Source organism: Egretta garzetta, unplaced genomic scaffold (genome assembly GCF_000687185.1).
Source record: "Egretta garzetta isolate BGI_Z169 unplaced genomic scaffold, ASM68718v1 scaffold371, whole genome shotgun sequence".
In the NCBI taxonomy this organism is placed as follows: Eukaryota; Metazoa; Chordata; class Aves; order Pelecaniformes; family Ardeidae; genus Egretta; species Egretta garzetta.
Genome location: NW_009258616.1, coordinates 979,410 through 1,006,284, shown reverse-complemented (window position 1 = coordinate 1,006,284; position 26,875 = coordinate 979,410). Strand labels below are relative to the sequence as shown.

The 26,875-nt window shown below is 38.1% G+C and overlaps 1 protein-coding gene across 1 annotated transcript in view; it reads right to left on the bottom strand.

Annotated features, from left to right (window-relative positions):
• ATP2B1 (ATPase plasma membrane Ca2+ transporting 1) overlaps positions 1-26,875 on the bottom strand; it is a 34,355-nt gene that overhangs the window by 3,403 nt on the left and 4,077 nt on the right. The window contains exons 2-19 of the mRNA XM_009648056.2: positions 25,370-25,567; positions 24,260-24,514; positions 24,054-24,179; positions 23,539-23,682; positions 20,555-20,593; positions 19,275-19,436; positions 17,413-17,627; positions 16,008-16,250; positions 13,380-13,621; positions 10,391-10,628; positions 9,324-9,503; positions 9,153-9,240; positions 8,769-8,875; positions 6,618-6,809; positions 6,203-6,416; positions 5,842-6,053; positions 3,858-3,965; positions 1,752-1,934 (exon numbers count right to left, since the gene is read on the bottom strand). Coding sequence (XP_009646351.1) covers positions 1,752-1,934; positions 3,858-3,965; positions 5,842-6,053; positions 6,203-6,416; positions 6,618-6,809; positions 8,769-8,875; positions 9,153-9,240; positions 9,324-9,503; positions 10,391-10,628; positions 13,380-13,621; positions 16,008-16,250; positions 17,413-17,627; positions 19,275-19,436; positions 20,555-20,593; positions 23,539-23,682; positions 24,054-24,179; positions 24,260-24,514; positions 25,370-25,567 — 3,146 coding nt within the window. The remainder of the gene's footprint in view (positions 1-1,751; positions 1,935-3,857; positions 3,966-5,841; positions 6,054-6,202; positions 6,417-6,617; positions 6,810-8,768; positions 8,876-9,152; positions 9,241-9,323; positions 9,504-10,390; positions 10,629-13,379; positions 13,622-16,007; positions 16,251-17,412; positions 17,628-19,274; positions 19,437-20,554; positions 20,594-23,538; positions 23,683-24,053; positions 24,180-24,259; positions 24,515-25,369; positions 25,568-26,875) is intronic.

Here is a 26,875-nt window from a genome sequence, read left to right as displayed (position 1 = left end):
ATTTTGTGTTCTTGAGGCATGTGAATTTGTGAGCTGAACTTCTCGATATTACTGCAAGGTAGGGAAATACCTGTCTTGCCAATGGAGAACAAGTACAGAGGTAAATACTTGTGCAAGCTCACACAGGAATTCTGGCCAAACCAAAAAAAAAAAAAAAAAAAAAAAGAAAAAAATCAGAAGAGAACGTTTCATTTAAGACAGCTCCTGAAATTAAGGGTCTTCATCCAGCTGGCAATCTGAAAGTTTAAGAGGGGGGTGGGGGATGGGAAAGAAGCCCTGTCAGAGTTATTTTTTAAAAAAAAAATTATTTAATCAGTTTCTAGGAAGTTAGAGAAGTTAAACATGTAATATGTAATAAAGATGGAAAACTCTTTCAACAATAGATATTAGCTATCAGTATTCAACTACAACTGTTATGCATCTTCAGGCTCCAGAGTTTAAGCCTACATACACAAGTAATTAAATCTCTAGCCTCTACAGAGAGGAAGGCTGAAACTGAAATGCCACTTAGAGCACAATATACAGAGGGCAGAATTAAGGTGAGACAAAATTTCACTGACGGCTTATGAACTGCTGCCTGAAGAACCTAGAGAGGAAAAAGCCCTTCAGATTTGAATGAAAGTTTCACCATTCGATGCTTGAACCTTTTCTTTTTCCTTTTTATATTGGCTAATTAAATGTTTCTTCTGATTTGTTTGCATTTTAGAAGCCTTGTTTCGCCACCTGAATCCTGATGTTGAGAAAATTGTGTTATTCAGTAAAAAGGGTCCAACAAAGGCAGAGATTCGGAAATTCCTTACAGGCTACAAAGAAAATGCATTTAGTGCTCCATGTTCTAACTACATTCATATTTTTAACATAGCATTTGCTTTCCCATCAGCTTGTTTACTTTAAGTGTCATTTGTGCTGCAGTGCAAGAGATCTATTTTTGTTGACCTGGGTCCATGATTATATGGTTAATTCACTTAATGTAAGTCACCCTAAGAGGCATATACTCGAAAATTTACAACAGTTTTCCCGTTTTATCTTAAACATCCCTCTGTACACGCATGGGTGAAGGCACAGGATGTGCAGGCTCACAGCTTTCACATTAAAGTCTTTTGTTGAAACTGTTCCACCTGTTCTCAGCCCTCTAAGAAAAAAAAGTCTTGAGGACTCCACTTTGTGGAAGAGCTCTATAAAAACCTGAACGATGATTTTAAGTACTAAGGAGAAAATGAGAAACGTTAGGTACGTGAATTAGGAAATGTTAATTTCATGCACTTTAGGAACACACACTCACACCCCACAGTAGTAGAAGCAGTAGTAGAGGAAAACACTACATGTGTAGGGGTAGAAATATTTGTTACATCATGGTGCTGGCTGGCGATGGAGGGTTGCCGCCTTAGAGCCCCCTGAATGGTACTTCCACTCTGGAAAGCATTCACTACATCCATCTGCAAGGAATCAGAGATTGTGACAGCTTGCTCAGCAAGAGAGAGAGAGAACAAGAGAAAGGACCATCCCATCTATAACACACAAAAGGTAAAGAAAAAAAGGCACTTTTTTATAGAGCAGATACACAGGCAAGAGTTGCATTTAGAGCTGAAGAAAACAGTGGACCCTGAGGGATTACACATCCATTCATACCCCCTCTCTTTTGACAGTCTCAGTCACACCAGTTAGAACTGCCACCTTAGTCAAAGGACTGGAGATGGAGAGGAGAGATCCCTCATAACACCCACTGCGTCCTACCTTTTTCAAGACCATACCTGAGTTTGTATCCTGTTTAGGCCCCTAAACCACAAGATCTGACCACGACGTAATTCTCTCTCAGCATGATCGATCTCCTCTACATCTTCTGCTAGTTCTTCTTCAGGAATCTCTTCCTTTTGTGTTCCATGACCAGCTTCTTTGAGGAATTTCAGACGGCTGGTTGGAATTGTTGAAATCAACTAATGGTGAATGAAAAATATAAATCAGGACTATTCTTTTCTAAAAAATATAATAAATATAATACCAGGCTTAAGACTTAAAATAATATCTTGCATACAATTAGCAAAGTTGAAAAAACAAATAATGTAAATGGCATGAGTGCATCAATGTAGAGCAATCACTCCAGCTGAATAGTTGCAAAGCTGTGAATATCCTTATCACCTCAACTGAGGTGTGAAATTAAACTTGGACTACAAACCTAGAAAACAAAACATCCTTGCTAGGGACAAAGAATTCCACTTTAACATTACTTGACTATGCCAGGAAGGAGCAGTACTTAAGCTACAAGAGCCATTAATTCTGTAGATCGTGTTTGTATCTAGAGCTTTCAGAGCTCCATCAGTTTGATAAGCATGATGTGTTACCTCAAGTGAGAACTACACCATTTAGTTAAAGTAAAGTAGCCACAGTTAATTCAGAAACACAGAACAGACATGCATTCTTGTGACCTGGAAGGTATCAATCCATTTGCAAGGTGAGTGATGTTTCCAAAACCCTTATCCCAAATTGTTACTTTGCTACTTGGTGTATGCTAGTTCATCTATCTTAAACTAAACAAAAGCTACATATGGCTGTTCCAGCTTTCCTTTTCATCCCCACCTTCAGGGCTATTCTGGTGAACTATGTAGTTAAGGGGAGGCATCTTTTGAAACGTCCCATCTAGCAGATCCAGATCAGTTCCAAGACTGCTTTCCTTGATCATCACAAACCTAGAAGACCATTTCAGCAGCTGCAGAGGAAAAAGACTGCTCCAAAAGCAAGATAAACAGCCCTTTATGCTGAAATTGCTACTATGAATGCTCCCGGATCACACTTCAGTTTCTACTATTCTCAGAAAGTCAAAAGCTCTTTGACTTTAATGAGATGCTAGAGCAGCATGAACTGCAGCAGGGAAGCTTTGCCCTTGCAAGACACTTTGGGTCAAAGGTATTTCAAGCCATCTTGATTCTCTTCTAGGCTACTTTTAAACCTCAGAGTGACTCTATTTGATTTTTTTTTTTTAAATAATTAATTTTCCAGAGAATCTTATTAAAAAGCTTATTCTAAAAGTGGGTATATGCATCTATGTATGCATTTCCAACTAAAATTCACCCTACCAATTTTATACTGAAACAAAGTGTCCTTTACAAAATGGAAGGGAAGAAACTGTAATGGAAAACTCTTCGTGTGGTATGAAAAGTTTAGACAACTATGTCATTAAATAATGGAAAACTCTGTAGCTCTAAAGTTTCATGTAAATAAGCTTGCTGCTTACAAGCACTGTTGTCCATGCAATAGTAATGAAACCCTAAGGGGGGGTGGGGGTGCTATGTGTTAAAAATCAAAATGTAATAGCATAATAGGTGTGAGAACTTTCCAATTATTTCATAATTGTGCAAATGAAGATTAAAGAGAAATTTGCTTTGCGTTTTGCTGCATTTCTTGCTACTCCAGGAAGTTTTTAAATCAAGAAAATACTAGCAAGATTAATGACTCTGATTTTTCAAGAACACCGTTCAACACTTAGTTAAATATATTTCAGCATTAATATGTTCGTTGCAGCTGTATTTTTACAGAACTTCTAGTACTTATCTGGCTAAAGATATAATTTCATATTTAACAAGGTAACTACAGCTGCTTTTAGTTAAAAGTTACTAAACATAAACCAGCCATAGCATCTAGTTATGAAATGTAACTAACTGACCAAGTCAGAGCAAGGAATATCCAACTAAGAACTTTCTAGCTATTGAACTAGTCAATTTTAATCAGTATTTATTGTTAATCTCCATATATTCATATAGTCCACTTGAAAGATCTGACTGCTAAAGATACTGTATTTGTATTTTCCCTGTAAAGTATTTTAATGCAAGTAGATATCTGGCATTTTGAAAAAGCTAATTTACCTGGCCCCAGAGTAGTGTTCCCATGCCCAGGAAAATGGACCACAGCCACTGTTCAATTGAGAGCTCTGAGCAACTGAAAGGCTTCCCACCAAACTGCACAATAATTATCTGTGAAGAGAAACATCGTTAAACAACATGTATCAGTGATCTGTTACTAGAAAATTCCCTAATGCTTCAAGATCACCACGGACAGCTCTGCATTAGAACACAGGATTTCCCATCTTACTAAGCGTACGCTTGCACTGTCTCAGCAGTTTGAGCAAGTTTCCAAACCTAAGCCATCTTCTTATGCTTTTCAGTATTTCAGGAACTACCCATTTATTCTTCAAATGTCACATTCACAAAAACCTGCTGACTACTTCATTTCGCCTGCAGTTCTTTCCATTCATTTCACAATTACAGCATGTGTTTGATGCTACAAATTTACAGCCATTATTTGTCATAGGAACACCCCTCTCAGAGCCAAGTCGATTAATAAACTTCTATTAATACAAGTCGTAGATCCACAAGACATGAAACATTTCAGAAATAATTCTACAAAATATGTATCCCATCGGTGTTACATGTCAGACTTTAAATCACCACGGTGTGACATCTATGCAGTAAGTCTTGGTGGGAGGGGGCAGAGATCTCAAAAGCTAAATTAAATGAGCTCCTACTGACTTACCTATTACAATGGGCTGTACAGGCCCTAGTGAGCAAAGTATCCCTCTGCATACGAATTATATGCATGAAAGTCTGCCCTGGAGAATCAACAATTCAAGTAGCAGGGCAAGCATGAAAAGGAGACGGTATTGACCATGCAGTAGGACACCTGACAGCCAGAAAGCCCAAGAGCATCTTCTTTTCTTAACACAGAATAAAACACTGGGGCCACAACTTGGGAGTTACTTATTTGGGGAGGCATTCAGTCTGCCAAGTTTATACAGAGAACAGAGTTGCAGTCAGAAGTAATTTCTACATATCTTTGTTCCACAACAACAGTCAGTCTGGTGCATATGCAACCCTAGAAATAGGAGTAGCTTATGAGTAAGTGTCATCTAAAAAGACCTAAACCTGGGAGAATAACTGAATTAACTTTACATGAAGCAGAGGTGCATACACTTGTATTGCTTGAACCGCTATGAATTTGGCCAACTTCATGGAATCCCAAATCTAAGGAGAAGCTATCTTAGGTCTGAAATAACTGAAGCCAAAACAAAAGAGAGTTCTGAAAAAAAAAAATGTAATTTGTCCATTATTTCTTCTGATGAATTAAGAGTCAAGGCCATCTAGAAGGTGAAACTAGTTCTCGGAAACTATTCTCTTTGGATTCAATTTTGATTTGCTGTTTCTCAACACTAATGTGTTAACCCAATCAATTTCAGGTAATTTCATTTCATTTGTTAGCATATACTGAGTTAACTAACTAGCTTTTACAAGTCTGTCTAGATGCACCAACAGAAGGTCCCTAGACGTCAGTGTTCTTCACCTGAAACAGCAGCATCTATACAGGTAACTGTAAAATATATTACCAATCCAGTAACTGATTTCTGCATCGGGAAGATAAAACATGATACTTCAGTTTCTAAAGCTTATTCATGTCCTAATCTCATTAAGAAGATATGAGGAGTTGTAACTTCTCTATAATTGTTTATATGGGCTTTCCTTCAGACATGCAGGCAGATACTACGAGGCGGAAACGAGACACACACGACCATACAACTTCACATTTTATCAAGAGACTAGAACACTAAGATAAAATTGAAGGACTAGAAAATTCAAAAGGTAAATACAAGTACTTCTACACTCCAATTTTACCCATTTTTCAAAGAAGTCTTACCTGAAAACCCTGTCAAGCAGCACTTCCAAGTGATTTATAGTATAGTGTGTTTGACACTGGAAGTTTTTCACATTGCAGAAATGTGCACTAGCTGATCAGCATTTCCAAGGTAGAACAAGTATATCAGTGCATTTTCCCCCCACCCTCCAAGAATTTACTTACCTGCACAACAAATGTCCCCAGAACAATAGAACAGAAGATAGCGTTGTTAAAGATTCCTTCAAAAACGTTTCTTTCACCATGAATTTTTCGGGCATTAATTTCATTAAAAAGCTGCATCATCACAAATGTATTAAATACAATAGTATAATGCTCTGAAGGAGGAGCATGCAGAGGTGCATTTCTTCCACTATCGATATCAAAAATTTTCTCACCTGTGTATAAAAGGCATTTATCAGCAGCTTAATTGGTGTCTTTACACACACACACACACCCCCACACCCCAAAACAAAAAAAACTAGTTTTAAGATCACATCTCTGTACATCTTTTTAGAATAACTTTGTAAAGCCTTGTTATTCTTACCAGCAAACAGGAGTGTGAAGACCACTACGAGCTGGTAGAATGCGTGACCCAAAATGTTCTTCATCATTGTACGAGAAATCAAAGGTTTGTTTCTACCATAAGGCTTTCTCAACAGAAGAGCCTCAGTGGGTGGTTCTGTTGCCAGGGCAAGAGAAGCTAATGTGTCCATTATGAGATTTACCCACAGCATCTGCACAGCTTTAAGCGGAGAATCCTATAAAGATAGATACATAAACCCTCCAATATAAGGGAACAAATTGCAGCTATTAAAGGCATTTATTATACAACATGGGCATGTTCTGAAGAGCATTATGGTTTTTGGACTAGTATTTAACAGCAAGTGTGAATTCAAGAGTTAATCGGTCATGACATTTTCAACCTTTATTAGCTGAAACAATCCACCACCAGTACGTACTTGTGTTATGCATGCTCCTGTAAAAGCAACAATTACTGCTACTACATTGACAGTAAGCTGGAACTGAAGAAATTTGGAGATGCTGTCATACACGTTTCGCCCCCACATAACTGCTTTAACAATACTTGTGAAGTTGTCATCTGTAAGGATAATATCAGAAGCTTCTTTAGCTACGTCTGTTCCAGCAATACCCTGGTAGAAAAAGAAAAACATTATGAAATATAACAGGTTGCACTGACTTATGTAATAGAAGCTATTATTATATCCTTGGTCAGCATTCACTTTGATGCGCCATGTCTCAAAGACTATTTTAATTTAAATACCTAAAGTTCTACTCAATCAAGTTCTGCTTGCAAGTTCTACTCAAGCATGAGAAAATGTAAACAATAAAAAAGGTAATGCTGTCTTTAAAGTAAAGACCTTAATAAAAAAATCCTTAAGTTGACAATAAAGACACTGTAAGTCCTCCCAATGAAACATTACTGAACCCTGTTCAAGTTAAAGGCCACCAGGTGGTGCAGTACTCCAGTTTAGTCTATGACCTAATGAGTTTGCTATATGGATTCCAGCAGTAGGGCAACGCATGCGTTCATAGCACAGGACAATGATACAGATTACCAAAAGCCTTTTGCAGAAAAGCATTGGTGTTAAACAGTAGAATATACAGTATCATTGCATATGACATTGCAATGCAATAGGATTTTTTAAGCACCTGTAGTCTCCTACAGTATCCAAACAGTTAAGCTCAGTTCTGTGTAATATCTGCTTAAGGGATATTGATTTTGCTTTTGGCATTTCAAAAACACTAACTCAACAGTAAATTTAATGATCCTTATTCTTGATACATTATCTTGCCAAGGAAATGAGTCACCTGCATAGCTATGTGTACACCTTAAAAGGTGCCTTTAAAGATCATATAGTAGGTGGCATATTTTAAGTGCTATTTAGATAAGCAGTTAGAGAAAGTTTCTTACACAAATGAACATAGACAGCAACTGCAGGAAACATTTAAGTTCTGGAAGATGAAAATAAATCTGCCCCTGACATTGCCAACTACAGCAGCTATACAATAGCAAAAACCAGATACTCATTAAAACAAGATCGTTACAGTCTACAGAACATTTCATGTGTAGCTGTCAAATTTGTAAGTTACGGTTTCGAAAAATGCTCCTTGAGAATGACATAAAAGCTCTTCCTCTTCCCATTTTTTCCTTCAAGATTAGCAACTGAGTCAGTGCATCTGCATGTGGTGTAGGAGTGTGGTCTTTTTTTTTTTTTCCTTCAAAAGGTTAATAATGAGTTTTTAAAGACTGAAATGACCTACTAGTGCCAAACTGTACCTTTTCAGCTTAAGACTGAGGAGGGATCTTAAGGCAAGAGGGAGCTTGAGGAATCTATCTTAGAGTGTTTTGAAAGAGACAGAAGAAAGCTGAAGCCTACATACTTAAGGCATGAGTCTATCCAGTATTAGCACAAAGCCAAGACTTGGTTTGGCTACCATTTGAAAGAGTAGTTGAGAATTTAAACTGGAAAAGCGAACTAATCCAAGGAACCATCCAGACAATTGCAGAGCCTAGATTGTCATAAAATGCTGTTACTTCAGTTGTACTAGAGACATCTCTTAGTATAGCCTCCAAACCCATATTAAACATCAACTGGCAGTCTTTCACTGTAGTCTCCCTGTTCCTATGCATCATTTCATGGAAAACAGATGAATAAGCTCAGTCAATACTGCAAAAAGCTCTACTCAAAGTCAACATAGTACACTATTTACCACCTAACATCATTTTGCCTTATGTTGAACAGAACTAATTTCAGAAGTCTTTGGTATCAGTAATTCTATTCCTGTATGTGTGTAAAAAGATTTTGATTTGCAAGTGACTGGGGTTCTGCATTTTTTAAGTTTCATTCAATGGCAAATGCCACAAGGACATTTTCCATCAAATAAAACCATGGTTAAGTTGTAAGACTGAGGGAGGAGGAAAAAGTAATTAGTATTAAGTATGAGAGAAGTTGACTTCATTAACTTAGTTGTATATTAGGCTCATGAAACAAGCACGGTTGTTTAATCTTCCTTTAAGTGATTTTATAAGTTATTTTATCAAAATAAGTCTCCAAAATACTGAAGATTAAAAAAAAAAGAAAACATACCATAGCAAATCCAACATCTGCCTTCTTCAGAGCTGGACCATCATTGGTACCATCACCAGTTACTGCTACAACTTGCCTCTGTTCAAAGACAGTGCTGTCAATTATACCTAAAATAAAATTACACCTGTGTTACAGTTCAAAATTGAGAACACAGCACAGATTAAACCTGAAAGAGAAACCCTGTTTTTGTCTTCCTCAGTCATTTAAAAAAAAAAATAAAAAAAAAAAACAAAAACAAAAACAAAAACAAAACAAAAAAACAAAAAAAAACAAAAAACCCCACAACACCCAAACACGACAGATAGTTCTAGTTGGCTCCATTTCTCAAGCAGAGAAAAAAAAAAAATCTAGCTTTATTTAGAAGTTCAGATAGTTTTTACTTACCTTTTACTAGAGTGTGTTTGTCAGTGGGAGAAGATCGTGCAAGAACACGAAGCTTTGGCCAAATTTTATCTATTCGCTCTTGCTCTATCTGCAAAAAGAGCACTGGTTATATTTTGCAGTTAGGAGACCTAGAATCTCTACTGATCTACTTTACATAGTCATTATGCTTACCTCTCCTTTTTCATTGCGTATTCTCCTGTTAAAGTCTTTGCCCTCTAAACACAGGAAATCTTCACCAGGATTCAGAATACCACATTTTAATGCAATAGCACGAGCAGTGTTAATGTTATCGCCAGTGACCATACGTACAGTTATGCCGGCACGCTGACACTTTTTTATTGCATCAGGTACCTGTAAGCAAATAAAAAAAACCCCACAGGCTCAGAGACTGTACATTAGCTGAAAAATCTAGACAAGTGAGTGAAAAGAATGTTTTTGGCTCAATCCAGGATAACTCTTATTTTAAGATCAAGGCTATTGTTATGGAACATTTAAAAAAACCAAGTAGCTTACCACAATTCTTTTCCTGAAAAACAAAGGTGCTTTGACATTATGTCACATCCCCTCTCGCCTCCCTTCATTTTTCAAATGCTGCAGTATTTAAAAACACTACAAAAGTCTTCATGACATGTTATGCTGTAGTATTCAAAGGTACTGAGTACTCGCTTTTTATGTATGATTATGTGTAATAAACTACAGCTCACACTCCACTACTTCACCCATGACTTTTAGAGTGAAGTGATGATAGTGCAGATCAGACTGGAGTTCCACTTACGTGTGGCATAAAAGCTTCCACTGTTGAAAAATACTGCCCCCTCCTTAGACCTCAACCACAAGCCGGGCTCCTTACCTCAGTTTCTCAGGTGACAAACCCTCCTCTCCATCATTCCTCAAGAGAAGCTGGCAACAAGCACAATGGCTATCATCCTAAACAATACTCCTAATATTCCAAGTGGTAAAAAAATGACAAGTTGTTCCATCTACTAAGACCCTGCACAGTAAGCGCCTTAAGTCATTAGTTTGTACAGAGCTTCAGTAACACAGCATAAGTGACATTAAGAAGTTTTAATCTGCTTTTATAGCTCCATTAACTTTCCCCCTCAAGAAATTAGATTTTCATTTATCAAGTATGCTTAAGGCATACAGTAGCATTTCAGTTGCTTGTACTTGCTGCATGACCAACAACATGAATCAGATTTGTTTTAACACAATCACTGTGGTTTAGTCAGTGACCCTACCTCAGGTCTCACAGGATCTTCAATCCCAACAACAGCAATGCACGTCAGACCAGTAACAATATCATTTTCATTGTCCCATTCTGGCTCAGGTTCCCCTGCAGGGAAGTCTCTGAATGCCAGGCAGATGGTTCTGAGCCCTTCAGAAGCCATTGGCTCAATTACGGTTTTCACGATGTCATCGCGGTCCCTAGGTCTAAATACCTTTGGTTCTCCATTAGCACTCAGTATTTTGAAGCACCTGAAAAGGAAGGTTTAAAGAGTTACTGCATTTTAACCAGAAGTTCAGCCTATTCAATGGCTTATTAGTCAACTCCAGTAAGTTTCCACAAGCCTTATTTTCGCTAGACACACACACACAAGTAAAGCCAGTAGCAGCATCCCTAAGGTAATCTTCTCCATATGCACTTAATCTCTTCCCAATTGCAAAATATATTAGGTGTAGAAAGTTAACTGAGCCAGTCATCCTAGAATGAAAATAGTGCCCAATGAATTTAGGACACAAACATCAGTTACCTCCCAGGAGTATCCATTTCTCCATCCTGTGTAAACAGACTAGTGTCTGCACTGGTTGAGTCAGTCAAGCCAGTTTTAAGTTCAACAAAATAATCCCACCTTGTTAAACAGTTATGCAAGTCTCAGAAGTACAATATGTTTCAGCACCATGCATATGGTGCTTAAACAGCTGTAAGCACTAAAAACAAACTCCGGTACTGTGATGAATCAATGCTATCCTTACAATTAGTAAGGGGTATATGTGTGTGTGTGTGTGTGTCCATCCCAATCTAAGTGCAGAATACTCAGCATCTGGCATGGAGTTTTTCATGTGAAGCATTAAATGAAAAACAAATATTTAAGTCTGACTTAAATGTTTGTAAAAGAAACTAGATTCAACACTATGTACTCTAACATTTCAACACACGCTCTTTTAGTTGCATACTAGCAACTAGACAGCATGCATACTTTACCAATATTGATGCCATGAATATCACTACCAAATATTTTGCACAATAAATTTAGTCTTTGCATCCTTAGCAAAGTTTTGCCATAAAGCAATGCCATATGCATTTGTTTTACAAATTAGTATTAATATAAATAAGAATTTATGACTTCTTTAAAAATACCAAGTTCAGACCTGGCAGATCTGCTAAAATGACTATTGTTATATTTAAGTATTTAGTCCAAGGGTTTAGGGAATTCCCAGGTGCAATATGTATAAAAAAGTTTCCACCTCAGCCAGGAAATGAAAACGAAGCAGTCCCTTAAAGCTTCATAGTATTCATCATAACTGAAATTTGAAGTCTATCCAAATTTCCTGATTTTGGTTATCTGTTCAAATGTCAGCAGCCACTAAGGATATCTTGTGTTACCTGCAATCACAGTAAATTCAAAGCATTCCAAGATGGAATCAAAGCCAATAAGCTTTAAGTAAAGATTTCACTGGAACCCACGTCAAATATTTGACTTGATGGTAAAGAAAGAATAAAACTGCTCTGTTTGAAAAAGTTTGCTGCATTTCTTCTACACTTATTAATGACTTATTTGTGTCTTATAAATATTCACGTTTAAGCTTTCAGTGCTCCAGAACAGTCAAACATATGACAATAAAGAATGAGCAGCCCAACTGACAAACCAGGTTACAAGCTCTGAGGTTAATTTCTGGCACTGCATAGGTAGTGAGTAAAGAAAGTGGCTTATAATGCTAAGGCTGTTTCCTGGTTCGTGCATACTCTGAAACAGTTTTGGAATTATAACTATTCTAGTAGTATCCAAATCAGTCTAGTTTTCTTGTTCTTTGCCAAATGTCCTTATTATTTATTTTCTTATCTCAGTTATGAAGCCAGGTGGACCACATGAGTCTGGGCTGAATGAGTTTTAGCAACTTCTGCAGTTCAATTGCTCAATGAGATAATAAGGTACAAAATACTTCTGAAGATAAAAGTAATGCAAATATAGGCATACTTATTCACTGATGAGACTTGGCTTAGAATCTATGAGAAAATTCACATCTAAATCTAAGTTCCACATCGAAAAGAACAAGAGTCCTTTGAAGATTGACCTTTTGTTGTCAGCACTAAGTTGAGGAGAAGGAAGATTTCATCTTTTTTCTTCAGTGCATTAGGACTTTCCTAGATAACAATTTGGGGGGCTAGTAGCAAGCAAAAAGGTAAATTGAACTGGTGAACACAATCTATGCACTACTCAGACTAGAAATAATCTGACATTAGAACTAAAACCAGACTGGCTACAACTGCTGTTCCTAGACAACACACTTGACTTCTCTCCTCACTTAGATAGGAGTTACCGTGGCCTTCTTCACACCTCAAGGTTTGTCCCAGTGGTGACTAATCTCTCACTAAGAGTCTAAGCTCATTCTAATAAATCCTCTATAGAGGGGCAGATGCATAAGGAAGCAATTTGCTCTGCCACATTAAAAACCCTCAAGTTTCTCCATTGGCCAAGTTCAACCTCCTCTTAAAATGATCAACTTGGACACCAGCTTGCAGAGTCTTTTGAAGCTGAAAGTAATCTTAAAAGTAATCACTTTCTGAAGGCACAAGTCATTACTGGAATTTAGGCATATCAGTTGTTGGGACTTTACTGGAAGATGGGTGAACATTTTGACCAACCACATCTAAAACCATAGTAGTTTAACTAGGGAATAGGTCAATTCATAAACACTTTCCCTGTACCAGAGCAGAGTTCACAAGTTAAATTAATTATGACCAGCTCTTTTATTGAGGGGTGTGACAACTGAAGTAACAGAAATGCTAATTGTCCATGTTACTGTAGAAAGCCAAGTAGTTGAGGGAGCCAAGCTGGGAAGCTGGCTGGAATCACAAGGGTATAGGACTGTTGCACTTGGCTGTGAACAGGGCGACAGAAATATTTCGCAGGCTATGGCACAGTGTTGTTTAGCACTTCAGTCTCCTCACTTATCACAACATTTAGCCAAATTTAAGTGCTGAAGTACAATACTAGTTGTTCTTACTTTTTAAGAACTATCTCAGAGGCACCTTTACTGAATATCCGGAAACTGCCATCAGAGTTTTTTAACACAGTACTCATAGATTTTCTAACAGAGTTGAAGGTGTACACTTTGTACAAATCCTCTTCTGGTATCTCATTTCTTACGTCCTGATAATCACGTTTTAAATCCAAGAGCAATCCCAGCAAGGCACATTCAGTTTTATTTCCAACATGACGTGGTAGGCCACCTTCTTTTTCAGGAGGCTGCAAGAAGAACAAGAACCTTCACTGATTAGTGAACTTATGAACCACTGAAGTACAGCATTTAGAAAACAAGGAAGCTCTGGGATGGGAGAGTTTCACTTTCGCAATGATTACTCTATAAATTCCTATGAGTCATAAGCCAGAGTCATACTGCTGGCTTTTGTAAGTAACTTCTGTACCTATTTAGGATCTTTCGGTCCCTTTCTCAGACTCAAAAGTCAACCATTAAGTTTGTACCAAATCCCGACATGACCCTTCTAAAATGCATTTTCCATTGCTTAAAATATCTATCTGATTAATTGAGTGTAGTTACTGAAAAATTATTTTGAGTCTTAAAAGTACAGGTAAGTTTACTTAAACTGAATTAAGCAAGCTACATGTCATTATTTCTGTTAGACTGAAGTATCCTCTCCTGCAGTAACTCTTCCTCAATGATTTAGACTATGATCACATCACCTGTTAGCCTTCTACTGAATAAACTAAGTCTTTAAGCTTCTTAAGCCTCACTACAAGTTCCGTTTTCCAGGCCATGGCCTATTTAACTGGAAAGAGTTCAGAAACGAGTTTCTAACCCTTTAATACCAGAACAAGTTTCTTATCTTAGCTATGTGGAATATACACGTACTAGTGCTATAGGTAAAGGATTATTTCTCTCAAGCTATTTCTGATCTTATACAAGCTATAACAATGCAGTGTAGTTTGTAGCAATAAAGGTAGAAGTGCTTAGCCTGACATGCCTCAAACAGCTAGAGCTGAACTATATTAATCATAAGCCAGTGATACATTTTCATCATTCATTGTTGCAAGATCTTGGATTTGCTCACACTTTGAAAATGTTCGCTTTCATGTGCAGTTTAAGATGTCCAGTTCTGGGGTCCCCGGTACAAAAGACATGGGCATCCAGCCATGGGCCACAAAGATGCTAAAAGGACCAGAGCACCTTACATATGAGGAGAGGCTGAGAGAGCTGGGATTGTTCAGCCTGGATAAGAGAAGGCTCTGGGGAAGAAACTTATCAGCGTGTATTAAATGACTTAATGGGGCAAGCGGGTGGAGCGATGGTAAAGACTGCCAAGCCAGGCTTCTTAGTGGTACCCAGCGAAAGGACAACAGGCAATGGGTACAAACTGAAACTCTGAAATTCCATTTGAACTTAAGGAAACACCTTTTTACTCTAAGGGTGGTCAAATGCTTGACCAGGTTGCCCAAAGGTTGCAGAGTCTCCCTCCTTTGAGATTCTTAAAACCTGACTGGACATAGCCCTGAGCAACACGCTCTGGCTGACCCTGCTTTGAGCAGGGGAGTTGGACCAATGGATCTCAAGAAGTTCCTTTCAGCACTCTGCGATTATGTAAAACAGACTAACTTTGACTGCATGGGATATAATTTCATTAAAATTGTAGTAGTAAGGGACCTGCTCAGTTTACATGCAGCTACTTTTTTTTTTTTTCCCTTTCTATAAAAAGATCTTTAGAAAATAGACTGTGAAATTCCTCACATGCTATAACTCATTAGTGGTATTTCAGTCTCGATTCAGAGAAATTGGTGCTGGCGATCTTGATGTGCCACCTCAAGTACTGCTATTGAGGAAATTCTTGCAGAGGTACCATCTTTACTGGCTGAAAAGTAGCTTTTTGACTGGGGTTTTACTGCTATTCCTGTACAAAGCATTCATAGTGGAGGCTTCTACTAAATCTTGAAGTGCTATTTATTTACTTTTTGAAGCTGAATCCTAATTATTATTTTTGCTGCCTTAAAGAATATGTTATACAACACGTTGGAATAACTACAGCAAGGAAGCTATGTTTGGAGTAGCAGAAAAGGTTGCACAAAAAAGTACTAAATAGTCCAGTATTTGTGATGCGCAACAGTCCATTATTCTTTTTATTTCAAAATATTTTGGAAGTCTCAAACAAGGTATGAGCAAAGATGTTACAATTCTAAAGCCTACAAACTCATACAACAGTATCTGGATTAAAAATCCGTCAAAATCCTCATCTGTACTTGCATTTTCTCATTACATTCTAGCTAATGTTATGCTACTCTTACATGTTTACTTTGAGGTAGAGCTCAAATCAATCCAAGATGCTCTTCAAGTAAAGTAAACAACCCCACTTTTAAAAACAAATGTAGACACAACCGTGAACTTAAACAAAGTTATCTTCCTGAGATTGTATCTTTGAATTATCAGTTCTAACTGAAATAAGCTATTTTTGAAATTCAGTCTCAAATGAACAGTTGAGTAATTTACAGCAGGTACAAAATACCTAACACTGCATTTTGGCACACACTTACACTTAACTGCCTACCATGTGGCCACCAGACAATTTGCATCTTTTGAGGAAGTTGATTAGTTACCTCAACTGGAATGAAGAAATCCACTTACCAGTATTTTGGAAGTATAAGCACAATTAACAGAAATTCCTGTCACAAGGTAAGCCATAGTTTTCTCTGGAATAGCTTCTGGTTCTGGAATTTTTTTGTAATGTTTTTCATTGATGTAGGCTTGTACCACTGTCATTCTGTTCATGGTCAACGTTCCTGTTTTATCTGAGCAAATAGCTGTTGCATTGCCCATTGTTTCACATGCATCCAGATGTCTCACCAAGTTATTATCTTTCATCATTTTCTACGGAAATAAAAGCAGTCAACAGCTAGCCGTGACCATTACTTCACATTTCAGAAATTCTCATTCAGGGTATCCAGTCTTACACAGCAGTTTCAGAATAGACTCAGGCTTTAAGTTATCTGGCATCTTGCAGAGGAAGAATTTGTAGCTGCCACATTCCGTAAGGATTCCTTTAAGTCTATCATGTCACAGTAAATTTCACTTTGAACAAAGTTAATAAATACAGTCTTAATCTCCTGTATCTGCATGTTACTCTGACTACTGATACTAGTCAGGCTGTTACAAACAAATAGTTTATGATGATGTTTAGAAATAGAGGAGAGGTAGAGACTGAGCTTTGCCAGATACAACATTAAAAAAAACCCCTACTTCTGCTTGCAAGAAAGATCAGGTAAGCTATGTTACAAACATATCCAAACACCAGTTGATATTTATTTCAAAGATGCTATTGCCAGACTTAAAAGCAAATATAAACTGGAAGCCTAATGTTTCAGCTCTGATAGCGAGGACTACACAAATTTCATAGTTTACTTATCAAGTTTGGATAGTATTTTAACCTTGAAGAGACAGAGTAGCTTCAAATGATACAATACTAAAGCCATTACTAGCTAGTACTGTAAGTTACTGACTTTTAGAACACAGCCTAAACAGCCATTGTCTTTACAATTAGATTTTTGAGTCAATACCAGTCCCAGCATGCTGAAGCAATAAGAAAATTAAGAGAACACAGAGCACGAGTTAAAAAACATACTGTATAGTAAACAGAAAGCTGCATATTCTACAATATTTAGTCCTCAAGGAGAATAAATCTGGAAACTTTCGTAGCAGTTACTTAACACATCAGTTAGGTAGAAGTTCAGGTTTACAGAAGAGTTTGTTATTTACAAACTCTAACACACCTATCTATTTTAAGCAAGTGCTACAATGTTATGAGCTAAACTCATTCATCTTAGTTGGTGACAACAGGCTGTCACTGATCATTGTTCATGTCAGTGTGCATTCAGAGATTAAGAAAAATACTGGGGCTGGTTTCTTTTGCAGTTCAGGGAAACAAGAAAGTTTCTCCCCAAACTGTTACGTATATGTGATGCAGCATATCTCAACTGAGATTTTACAGCTGATGAATACACCTTTAAGATCTGTTCCCCATCTATCCACTTACCTTAACAGAGTAAGCCAGAGATATAGTGACTGCAAGTGGAAGACCTTCTGGCACTGCCACCACCAAGACTGTAACTCCAATAATGAAGAACTTCACAAAATACTGAATATAAATTGGTGTACATTCAGCAAGCCAGGGTCTCTTCTGAACCCAGAAGGTATCAATTACAAAATATAACACAAGGATAATGACTGTGATTGCAGACATCAATAAACCTTGTTAAAAAGAGAATAAACAGTTTTCAGAAATTATCTCGAATATTTGGCAATACAGACTGTGGATAAGTCAAGTGCAAATACTTCTGCCTTTATAGAAGTTAGTTTATAGCTAGGTTTTTAAACAGGCAAGCCAGGAAACACTGAGGTAGTTCTCAAAGTTGTTCCAACTTCCAATGCAGGTATTTCCTCATGCATTTCACCTAGGAATTTCTAAAATCTTTTTTTTTTCCCCCATTTAATTGAAAAGTGTAGATCTAATTATGAACAGGAGAGACCAATATGTAAAGTCAATTGAGTAAGCAGAATAAAAACTGAAATAATTCAGCAGGCTTTCAACAATTGTGCTGATGACTTATTCAGTAGAGAAAGCTGCTGACAGTCTGTACCCTGGCTCCTGCTTGAGGTAGGGTTAAAAATGGCAGGGAAGCTGAATGAACTGGGAGTAACTAGGAAGACAAATCAGAACTGCTGTTAGCAAGCTGAGCAGCACACTTAAGACACCACAGGAAAACAGTGAAGGAAAATGGACCTGGCTCGAGTAAAGGAGCAGAAGTCACTGAAGTGTCAGCTCTTTATATAAAGATGCTTCAGTGTGTGGACCATCCCAAAGCAGCAGCACGGAAAAATGCATGCGTGAAGTAGATGAGCATTGAGGGGGTGTGGGGAATTACAATGGGTCAAAAGGCACACAAAGGAAAGCAAGAGCCCTTACTTCTGAAAGACGTGAAAAAATTGTTTGATAAGAATAGCAATTTACATTAAACATACCACGGAAGCTTTATTCAATGTCTGTTAGTACAAGTTTCTCTGAAAAGTTAACATTGCTCTACACAACTATGAAGTGCTAAAGCTGGAAGTGTAATCACTTTGTCCTCACACCATAACTGTCTTATGATATAGATGCTGAAGTCTCAGCCCTTTTTGAGCTGTGGGCTGAGCTACGAGACTTCTAGAAGTTCCTTCTAGCCTAAATCCTTCAACAATGCTACATGCGCCAAAATAAATCCTGAAATATTTGAATTAAACTTCTACATACTAGATAACATAGCCTAAAATTTACGCTGAACTTTATTGTTGTTTTAGTCTTCTTTCAAGAAGCAACAGTTTAGCAGCAAATGTTTTGACAAGACAGCTAAAGATTAGCCGATAGAAGAGTAACAGAAGCTAAAGGACAGTAGAAAGTCAATAAAAATGTTACATATCAGCAAGGCAGATGTTAAGTGGAAATTCCTAAGCCTCTGGAAGTACCAGAGAGAGATAACCTGGTCAACCCTACCACACTTCCCAGGCTTCAGTCAATTTATAGTTCTTTAGGTACATCACTAAATGCTGTATCTTATCAAAAAACATTTTTCATAACAGTTGCTCAGTGTTATGAAGTTGGAATTTTCTCTCCCAGAAGCTGACAATCTAAAGCTCGACTCTATTTAAATCAAGGAAAAATAAAAGCCATCCACATGACACAGTCTGAAAAGCCATCAGCCTACTCAGGCACAATTGCATACTTGCATGCATTGGAATTTTGCACTTAAAATAATCAAGCCGGTCAAGGCCACCTACTTAAGTTATCCCCTCACAAACTATGCATGCTTCAGCTTCATTCAAACATTTGACACCAACAAGGAGGGTACTGATACATCATACCTGCTTTGCCAATCTGAACTGCGAGCTTTGTAAGTTTGCCTTGGAGAACCGACTTCTCTTTTTTTGGCAAATTTGCTCTCTTCTTGTCTTTCTCATCTCCATCCCCACCATCCTCACTCTTCAGTGGTTGCATTTCCATGGCTGCACCATCCTGGGCTTTAGCTAGAAGTTAAGATAAAATAAAGTTTAACCGTTCAGAAGTCCCTCCAAATCAACGATACTTAAAAAGCTTAATAACACCAGGCTCCACTAAACACCAGTACTGCGTAGTGCCTTGTATCCAGAGACGCCATGCTGCACATGAATGTTTAAACAAGTGTATTGGATGCAGGTGTCCCGGTGCTGGCAGCAGGGGAGCTGCAGCCTGTGGAGAAGACAACAGTGGGGCAGATTGTCCCCCTGCAGCCCATGGACGACCAGATTGGAGCACATATTCACACTGCAGCCCATGAAGGACCCCCATGCTGCAGCAGGCTATGTGCCCTGAAGGAAGCTGCAGCCTGTGAAGGGCCTGTGCCAAAGCAGGCTCCTGGAAGGAGCTGTGGCCCATGGGAGACTCACACTTGTGCAGTCTGTGCCTGAAGGGCTGTACTTTGGGGAAGGGACCCACACTGAAGAAGTTCATGTAGGACTGTATCCCGTGGGAGGGCTCCCATGATGGAGCAGGGGAAGAGAGTGAGGAGGAAGGAGCAGCAGAGAAATGTTATGAACTGACCAAAAAACCCCATTCCCCATCCCCCTGCACTCCTCGGAGGGCGGAGGTAGAGGAGTCAGGAGTGAAGTTGACCCTGGAAAGAAGGAGGAGTGGGGTGAAGGTAGTTTTAGCTGTTGTTTCTCACCATCCTACACTATTTTTAATTGGCAATAAATTAATCTTCCCCAAGTTGAGTCTGTTTTTCCCTGTGAAGATAACTGGTAAGTGATCTCCCTGTCCTTATCTCAACCCACAAGCTTTTCATTCTATTTTCTGCCCTGTCCTGATGAGGAGGGGGAGTGAGAGAGCAGCTAGGCGGACATCTGACAGCCAGCCAAGGTTAACTCACCTCCACAAGACAGCTTGAAAATCATCGATAAAGTTTACTTTTGTAGTATCTAGCTACGTCGAGACTACCAAGTTCATTTAAGCATCTGTTTTGCGCAGATTCGCTTATGCCATCTTCAGCATAAGCACTTTGGATCTAACTATTCAATATGCATTTTCGTAGGAAAGTATGTATTCATTACAAACACTCTCAAGTAAACAAGGACTTGCAAGAAAGGATCAGAGAACCTGCATTTACCTTTGTTACGGTTTTCAACAGCTCCATCTTGCTTTTTACCTGTTGGAGAGGGGAACAAGTTGTGTTTTTAACTGGCTTTACAGAGTTCATTTCATTGTTTACGTTTATATACAATATATACATTACCATATATTGAATTAAGCAACTGCATTTTTTAAAAAAGTGTAGAACTGGAGACTGAAGGCTGACATAACTGAGGCTTTAAAAGTATAAGTCAACTCACAGAAACAGCTCACATCAGTTTTTTGGGCTTTACTTTTCCCATACAAGACTGCTGCAGTGCTATACTACCATAGTTAAGTTTGCACAAATTACTGATACAGACATTTTTATTTGTGAGGAAAGCTTTTTAAAGGCTTGCTTAAATGTTTTTCTAGGAGAGAAATTTGTGACATTAAAGTGATTCTGGTGGTGTCTGTTTTGCTCACTGTTCTTCAAACACTTGGCAACTGTATGTGACAACTACTATAGATGAACTGTAGGATCTCACTGCCAGAATCAGTGCTTTTGCACAACACTGCAGAAGCAACTGTAGTATAAAATACTTATAAATCCCCACCAAAGCTTAATGGAGGTACAGCACTGGATTACTGGATCTATGCTAACCCTATTTACGCAAGCATGACCATAATCTGTTGGCAACATACCAATATTACACTACTAAGAGAATAGTTCAAGTTCATAATAAAATATAGTTCCTATCTCTGTTCAGAAATGGAATTCAACAAGTGATCATAAAGAAGGACAGTAAAATAATGAAATAAATGAATAAGTGAAATATTAAAAGTAACTAGAAAACCAACAGATCACATGCCGCTTATGGGGGCTGGATGCCACACTACCTGTTTAATTAGGGTTTTCGGATAAAAAGGTTCAGATACTACCTTGGCCCTTGGCAAGTGACAAACTCTTAAGTAGAGAAAGCAAGTGTTATATTACTATTTGCAATAACCTGAAATTAAAGCACAAAATTGAGGAGCTTTTCAGTCTCATTGGTAATTCATTAAGTCTTCGGACTTAGGTTATGGAGACTGAAATGTATGGGAGTACTCAGGAAGAAGAAAATCAAATTATCAAGCAGCCTGCCTGAGATGACATTTAATACCTCCACTACATTGTTATTGTGGACATAGTCTGATCTCTATACATAACATTTCTCCCCGAGCATCCTCAGAACAGCTGAGAAGAAAAAAAACGCATGTTCACCTTCTCCAGAAGATGCCACTTCAGACCTCTTAAGAACTCACCATTGTCTAATTTAGTACTTGTTCTTTCCTAGTTCTTATTTCCCTCTTAGAAGAGCAAAGTTCTATACTTCTAACCCTACACTTCTAACTCCTTGCACATATATTTGCTTTCACTCTGAACCAAGCCATACGCAGCCAACTAAAAATAGCCACTTTAATCTCCTTAACATTCACAGAGAAGCTAACTTAGTTTAACCTGAGTTTTACCAAGGAGAATCTTATCAGGCACCTAAATGAAAGAGGAAGTTGTCTATCTTGGGAGACAAAAAAAAAAAAAATCCACAAATGTTCAGGCCCTAGGATACACCAAAACACTACTTGTCAAAAAGACTTCTGCTTATAGAATAATAGACACTGGCAGAATATTAATAAAAGCTATAATCTTCTCCATATCTCCTGTAGCAGCTGGTACTGTTCCTTGCTTTCTCCTCCTTCCTCTGTAAGAGAAGAGTGCAAAGGATGGAAATTGTTCCACACTAATTCCTGGAAGTGTTGCAGGTCAACTTTTACTCTTCACTACCACATTTGAGCTTGAAACTGATTTTGAACTTTCAATTCTTCTTATAACAATTCTTGTAACTTACTTCTGAAGAAGCTTACTACTTCAAGTTTCAAGAGGGGTCAGAACTGTAAGGTATTTGTGGATTAGGACAAGATGACAAAAAGCACAGTTCAATCCCAATTCCTGCACAGAGCACACATCTCAACAATTGCCTCTTTAGTTTGAAGGCACTGAGATTCCTAAGCACATTTCTGTACGGATTTCCATTTATGGCTTTCCATTACTGTTTCATATTCCTCTGATGAAAATGTGTATTTTCCTACCAAGAATCCTCAGACTCAGTCTCATCCAGTAGACCTCACAACAGTTGCTACAAAAATTTTTGCTGTGGAGAACCTCAATCCTGAACACGCCTTGTGAGAGCTAGTATCAAAACATTACTGGTTAACATTTCTAAGCTTTGATTCTCAGGCTAAAGGCTATGGCTTAGATAAGTGACTTATAGTTCCAGCTATTGAGCAAGTCCTTCAGAATAGGGAAGATAGCCCATCTCGCACTTCACAGAAGGGCTCCAAAATGCTCCGGGTTACAAACCTCTCATCTCTCCAAAAATAAAAGTTTACAGAAAAGTACCACTAGGATTTGCCTTATGTATATATCTGAGCATTCAAACTTTCAGCTCTGGAAGAAAAGGAGTGGCAGAAGCAGCTGTCTGCTCACCTTTACCAAAATCAGTCTTACATATGTTCAAGATATCCACGGACTCAGCAGTATCATTGATACAAGCTTTTCCCTTTCAAGTGTCATGGAAGAACTCCCTATCCAGGACATTTTCTATCTGTCAAAAGCAGAACTAGATACTTACTGAGTTATTGGTAATAACCTGTTGGCCATAAACAAATACTTGCTATTAGACAGGAATGCATTTTGAAGTTACACAATATGGCAGTTTAACAGTTTATCCTTGGTATGGCTGGTTAGGAGTTGTAAACTTTCCAACCTCTAATTGATCAGTGAGATCTGAAATTTAATTAAAAATCCATGTGGCAAAAGTTACTAGCAGTGGTGTACTCTCAGGCCTCTGGACCAGAGGTTTTATTTTCCTGTGAAACCTACTGAAAGTATGAGGTTTAAAAAAAAAAGATTTCTGGCTCCAGATGACTAGAACATGTTTTTATCCAGTAACATTCATGAGGTTACCCCTCCCTCCCCAGGGATTTAAAAATTATGCCTACTTTTCTTGTCCTTCTTCTCTTTTTCCTTCTCCTTCTCCTCTTCATCTCCTCCAGCCCCAAGTAAGGTAAAGATGATTCCAGTCTGAGAGTTCACACCTACAGCAGTAACTACCATTCTTCCAGAACCTTCCATCACATGTGTACCTGAAAGATTGAATCAAGTTTCCCACTGAGACTCGAGCAGTTATATGGCAGAGCACAAAGGAAATAGGTTCTCAAACTTCACGTTGACAAAACCATAAGGTGTTTTTACAAATACCACTGTGCTCCCCTAGAGCTTTAATTGCCAAAACTGTCTGGAAAGTAAAACCATAAGCAACTACACAAAGTGTTTGTCAGTTTTAAAAGTCTGCTCACTTTGACAATGTTTTGTACTAGTTGCCCTGGTTTTGGATACTTTTAGGAGTCAGCCTAGATAAGGTCCAATTTGCCAGATTTTAACCTCGAAATTTTAAATAACCAGTTTACCCCCAGAAACAAACCACTTTCTTCAAGAATTGTCAAATATTACACACCTGACAGCAGCATAGGATCTCTGTCCAGAGATTTCTTAACATGATCAGATTCTCCAGTCAGTGAGCTTTCATCAATTTTGAGGTCATTTCCTTGAATGAGTACACCATCAGCCGGTAAAAGATCACCTACGAGAGATCACTGGGTATGTTGACTGCAGTTCCTTTTTTAAAAATAAAAGAAAGTTCAACTTTAAAAATATGTTTACCATATTTCACTTGCGCAATATCTCCAACAATTATGTCAGCTACTGGTATTTGGATGACTTGGCCACCTCTGATGACTGTGAATTTCTGTTCTTGTTCAATACGGCTCTGCAATCCCCGAAATTGTTTCTCTTTACTCCAGTCATTGAAAGCTGTTACTAATACCACACAAACTACAGATAGGAGGATTGCTGCTCCTTCAATCCAACCTGCTTCAGATTCCTCCTCTTCTTCACCAATATTTACTGATCCACATACTGTAGAAAACAGGTTTTAGATTTAAGAAAGTTCACGCAGATAGTTATTTCAACAACAAAAAAATTGTGCCAAACAGAAGAAACTACTAATAGCTGCTAAACATTTTCCATGCCAGCCTCCTTTACAATTTTACGTTTATTTTCAGTAAGGATAACGCACAAAGGAGTTAAAGAACTTGAAAGCTAGAGCGGAGTTCAAGGAAGTTAAACCACCCAGAATTTACATACCTGCTTATCTGAACATCAGAGAAGTTGATATAGAAAGTTACCTGTCCTTATTATCTTGTTAAATGATGCCGTAAGAATGCCAGACTAGACAATTCATTAACCACCTTCTGCTTTCTCAACATTTCTCACTTTACCTTTATCTTAACAAGCCAGATATCCTTGCAAAAATTCAGTTCAATAAAGGCCAGATCCCTTCATCCTCCATTTAAAGCATAAACATAGCTTCATTTCTTAAATTAGAAAGTTACCAGTGTCATATTGCAAATCAAGGAAAATTTAAGACTTGCTGACTCCCCAAAGAAAGCACATGTCCGCAAATTATAAATTGCTTAAATATTTGAGGCAAAGCTAAAAAAGCACTTGCACAAAACCGTGACTGGATCCAAGACAAGTCATTGTTCTGGCTGCTTGCACTTTACCTTCAGCTTTATTTTGGTCAGAATGATACCAGATCATGACCAGGGAAATTGTCTTTTAATAGCTTTTTAAGGCAAGCTAGAGTTCTAGTAGTGTTCTCTCAATAAGGAACAATAAGCTGCTTTTCCACTGACTTACTGTCTCCCATCAGATTTACAGTATAGGCATGTTGGAGCAGGTAGATACCTACTTTTAAAAAAATTTACTTACGTGATTCATTTCCTCCTGGAGGCTGGTAAAAAGAAAGGCCCAAGGATACTACGGCTGCAATTTCTAATATAATTAGTGTAACGTCCTGTAGTGCTTCCCATACTAACTGAAGAAATGTTTTTGGCTTTTTAGGAGGTATAAAGTTCTTCCCAAAAACTGCTTCTCTCCTTTCTATATCTGCTGGATTTCCACTTAAACCTATTTAATAATAAGACAAAGTTAGTGACACTTATTTGCATTTCACCCTCACATTAGAAGTGATCGAGGCTTTCCCAATCATGGACTCAAGTCCCACTCCATATTTCAGTAACAATACTGAAAAGCCATATCTCAACTATAATTACATAAGCATTAGCCTTAAATCAGTCGCTATAGAAAACCAGCTATATTTTTATAATTCACACTTTGCCAATATAAAGTAAGCTGGTGGTCTACCTACTTGCACTTAATATGACATAGCAACAAAGTAATAGTAACAGACATACCTTCGTACAAAGTAAACAAGTTTGCAAGACAAGATCATTAGTAGAGTTATTACTATCGAGACTGAGTAGCACCATGCAGCTTTAGCATGACCACAGCCTGTGAAGCCAGCTCTGGTTCCCACTGTAGGGATTCTGTATTCAGAGATAACATCCTAGGATCCTACAATTAATGTAACATTTATAATGAAATATTTAATATAATTAGTAATACAAAAAATACTATAAATATTATACTTGTGTATTCTTTAATTATGCTATAAAATACTATAAAAAGCTGGTGAAGATCTCCAGGCATCATACGGAGAGAGGCAGCCACTTAGCGATGCTGCTTCCACCCGGACAGCAGTTGTTTGCTTTTCTGAAGCTTCACTTTCCTTCTACCTCCTCTCACATAGAGCCAGCCCATAGTTAGCACTGTGCAGGATCTGTCACCTCAGTTTAGTACCTATCTTCTTCCTTACATTTCTTTCAGAGTCGTCTTCTCTGTCTCAAGTCTTGTACCATCCTCAAGGGACACTAGCAGGCAAGAGCGAGGGGCCTTCGCTAAAAGGCACCGCATGCTTCAAGAGTTAGCCATGGCTTAAAAATAAAGGAATACCAAATATATTCAGTGCAAGGTCAGGCACTCAAGGTCTTCCATAAGTAGATGTCCTGTTTACTCCTTCAACAGTTTCCAGCTGCCTAACCCGCCATTCAGAATTTAAGCCACTAGCTCATTTTTCAAAGCCAAATGGCCAAATGTCCAGCCACGTTCAGAGCAAAGGTCTGGACACCTCAGCCATATTGATCCCAAGGTTATGATCAGCACCTGCTTAAAGACAACAATTTTCCTAGCCGCACTTTTTTTAGTATTTAACCCAGCTCCTTAGTGATAAGGGCATTGCAAACACACTAGGTAATCAAAACAGAGAACAGCAGAACCGCTGCAACTGGCTTTCATAATAAGTGGGGTATTTAACACCTCTAACAGACACTTCCTAGAACCATCACATGATATTTCAAGACACTTTACAAAGACTGC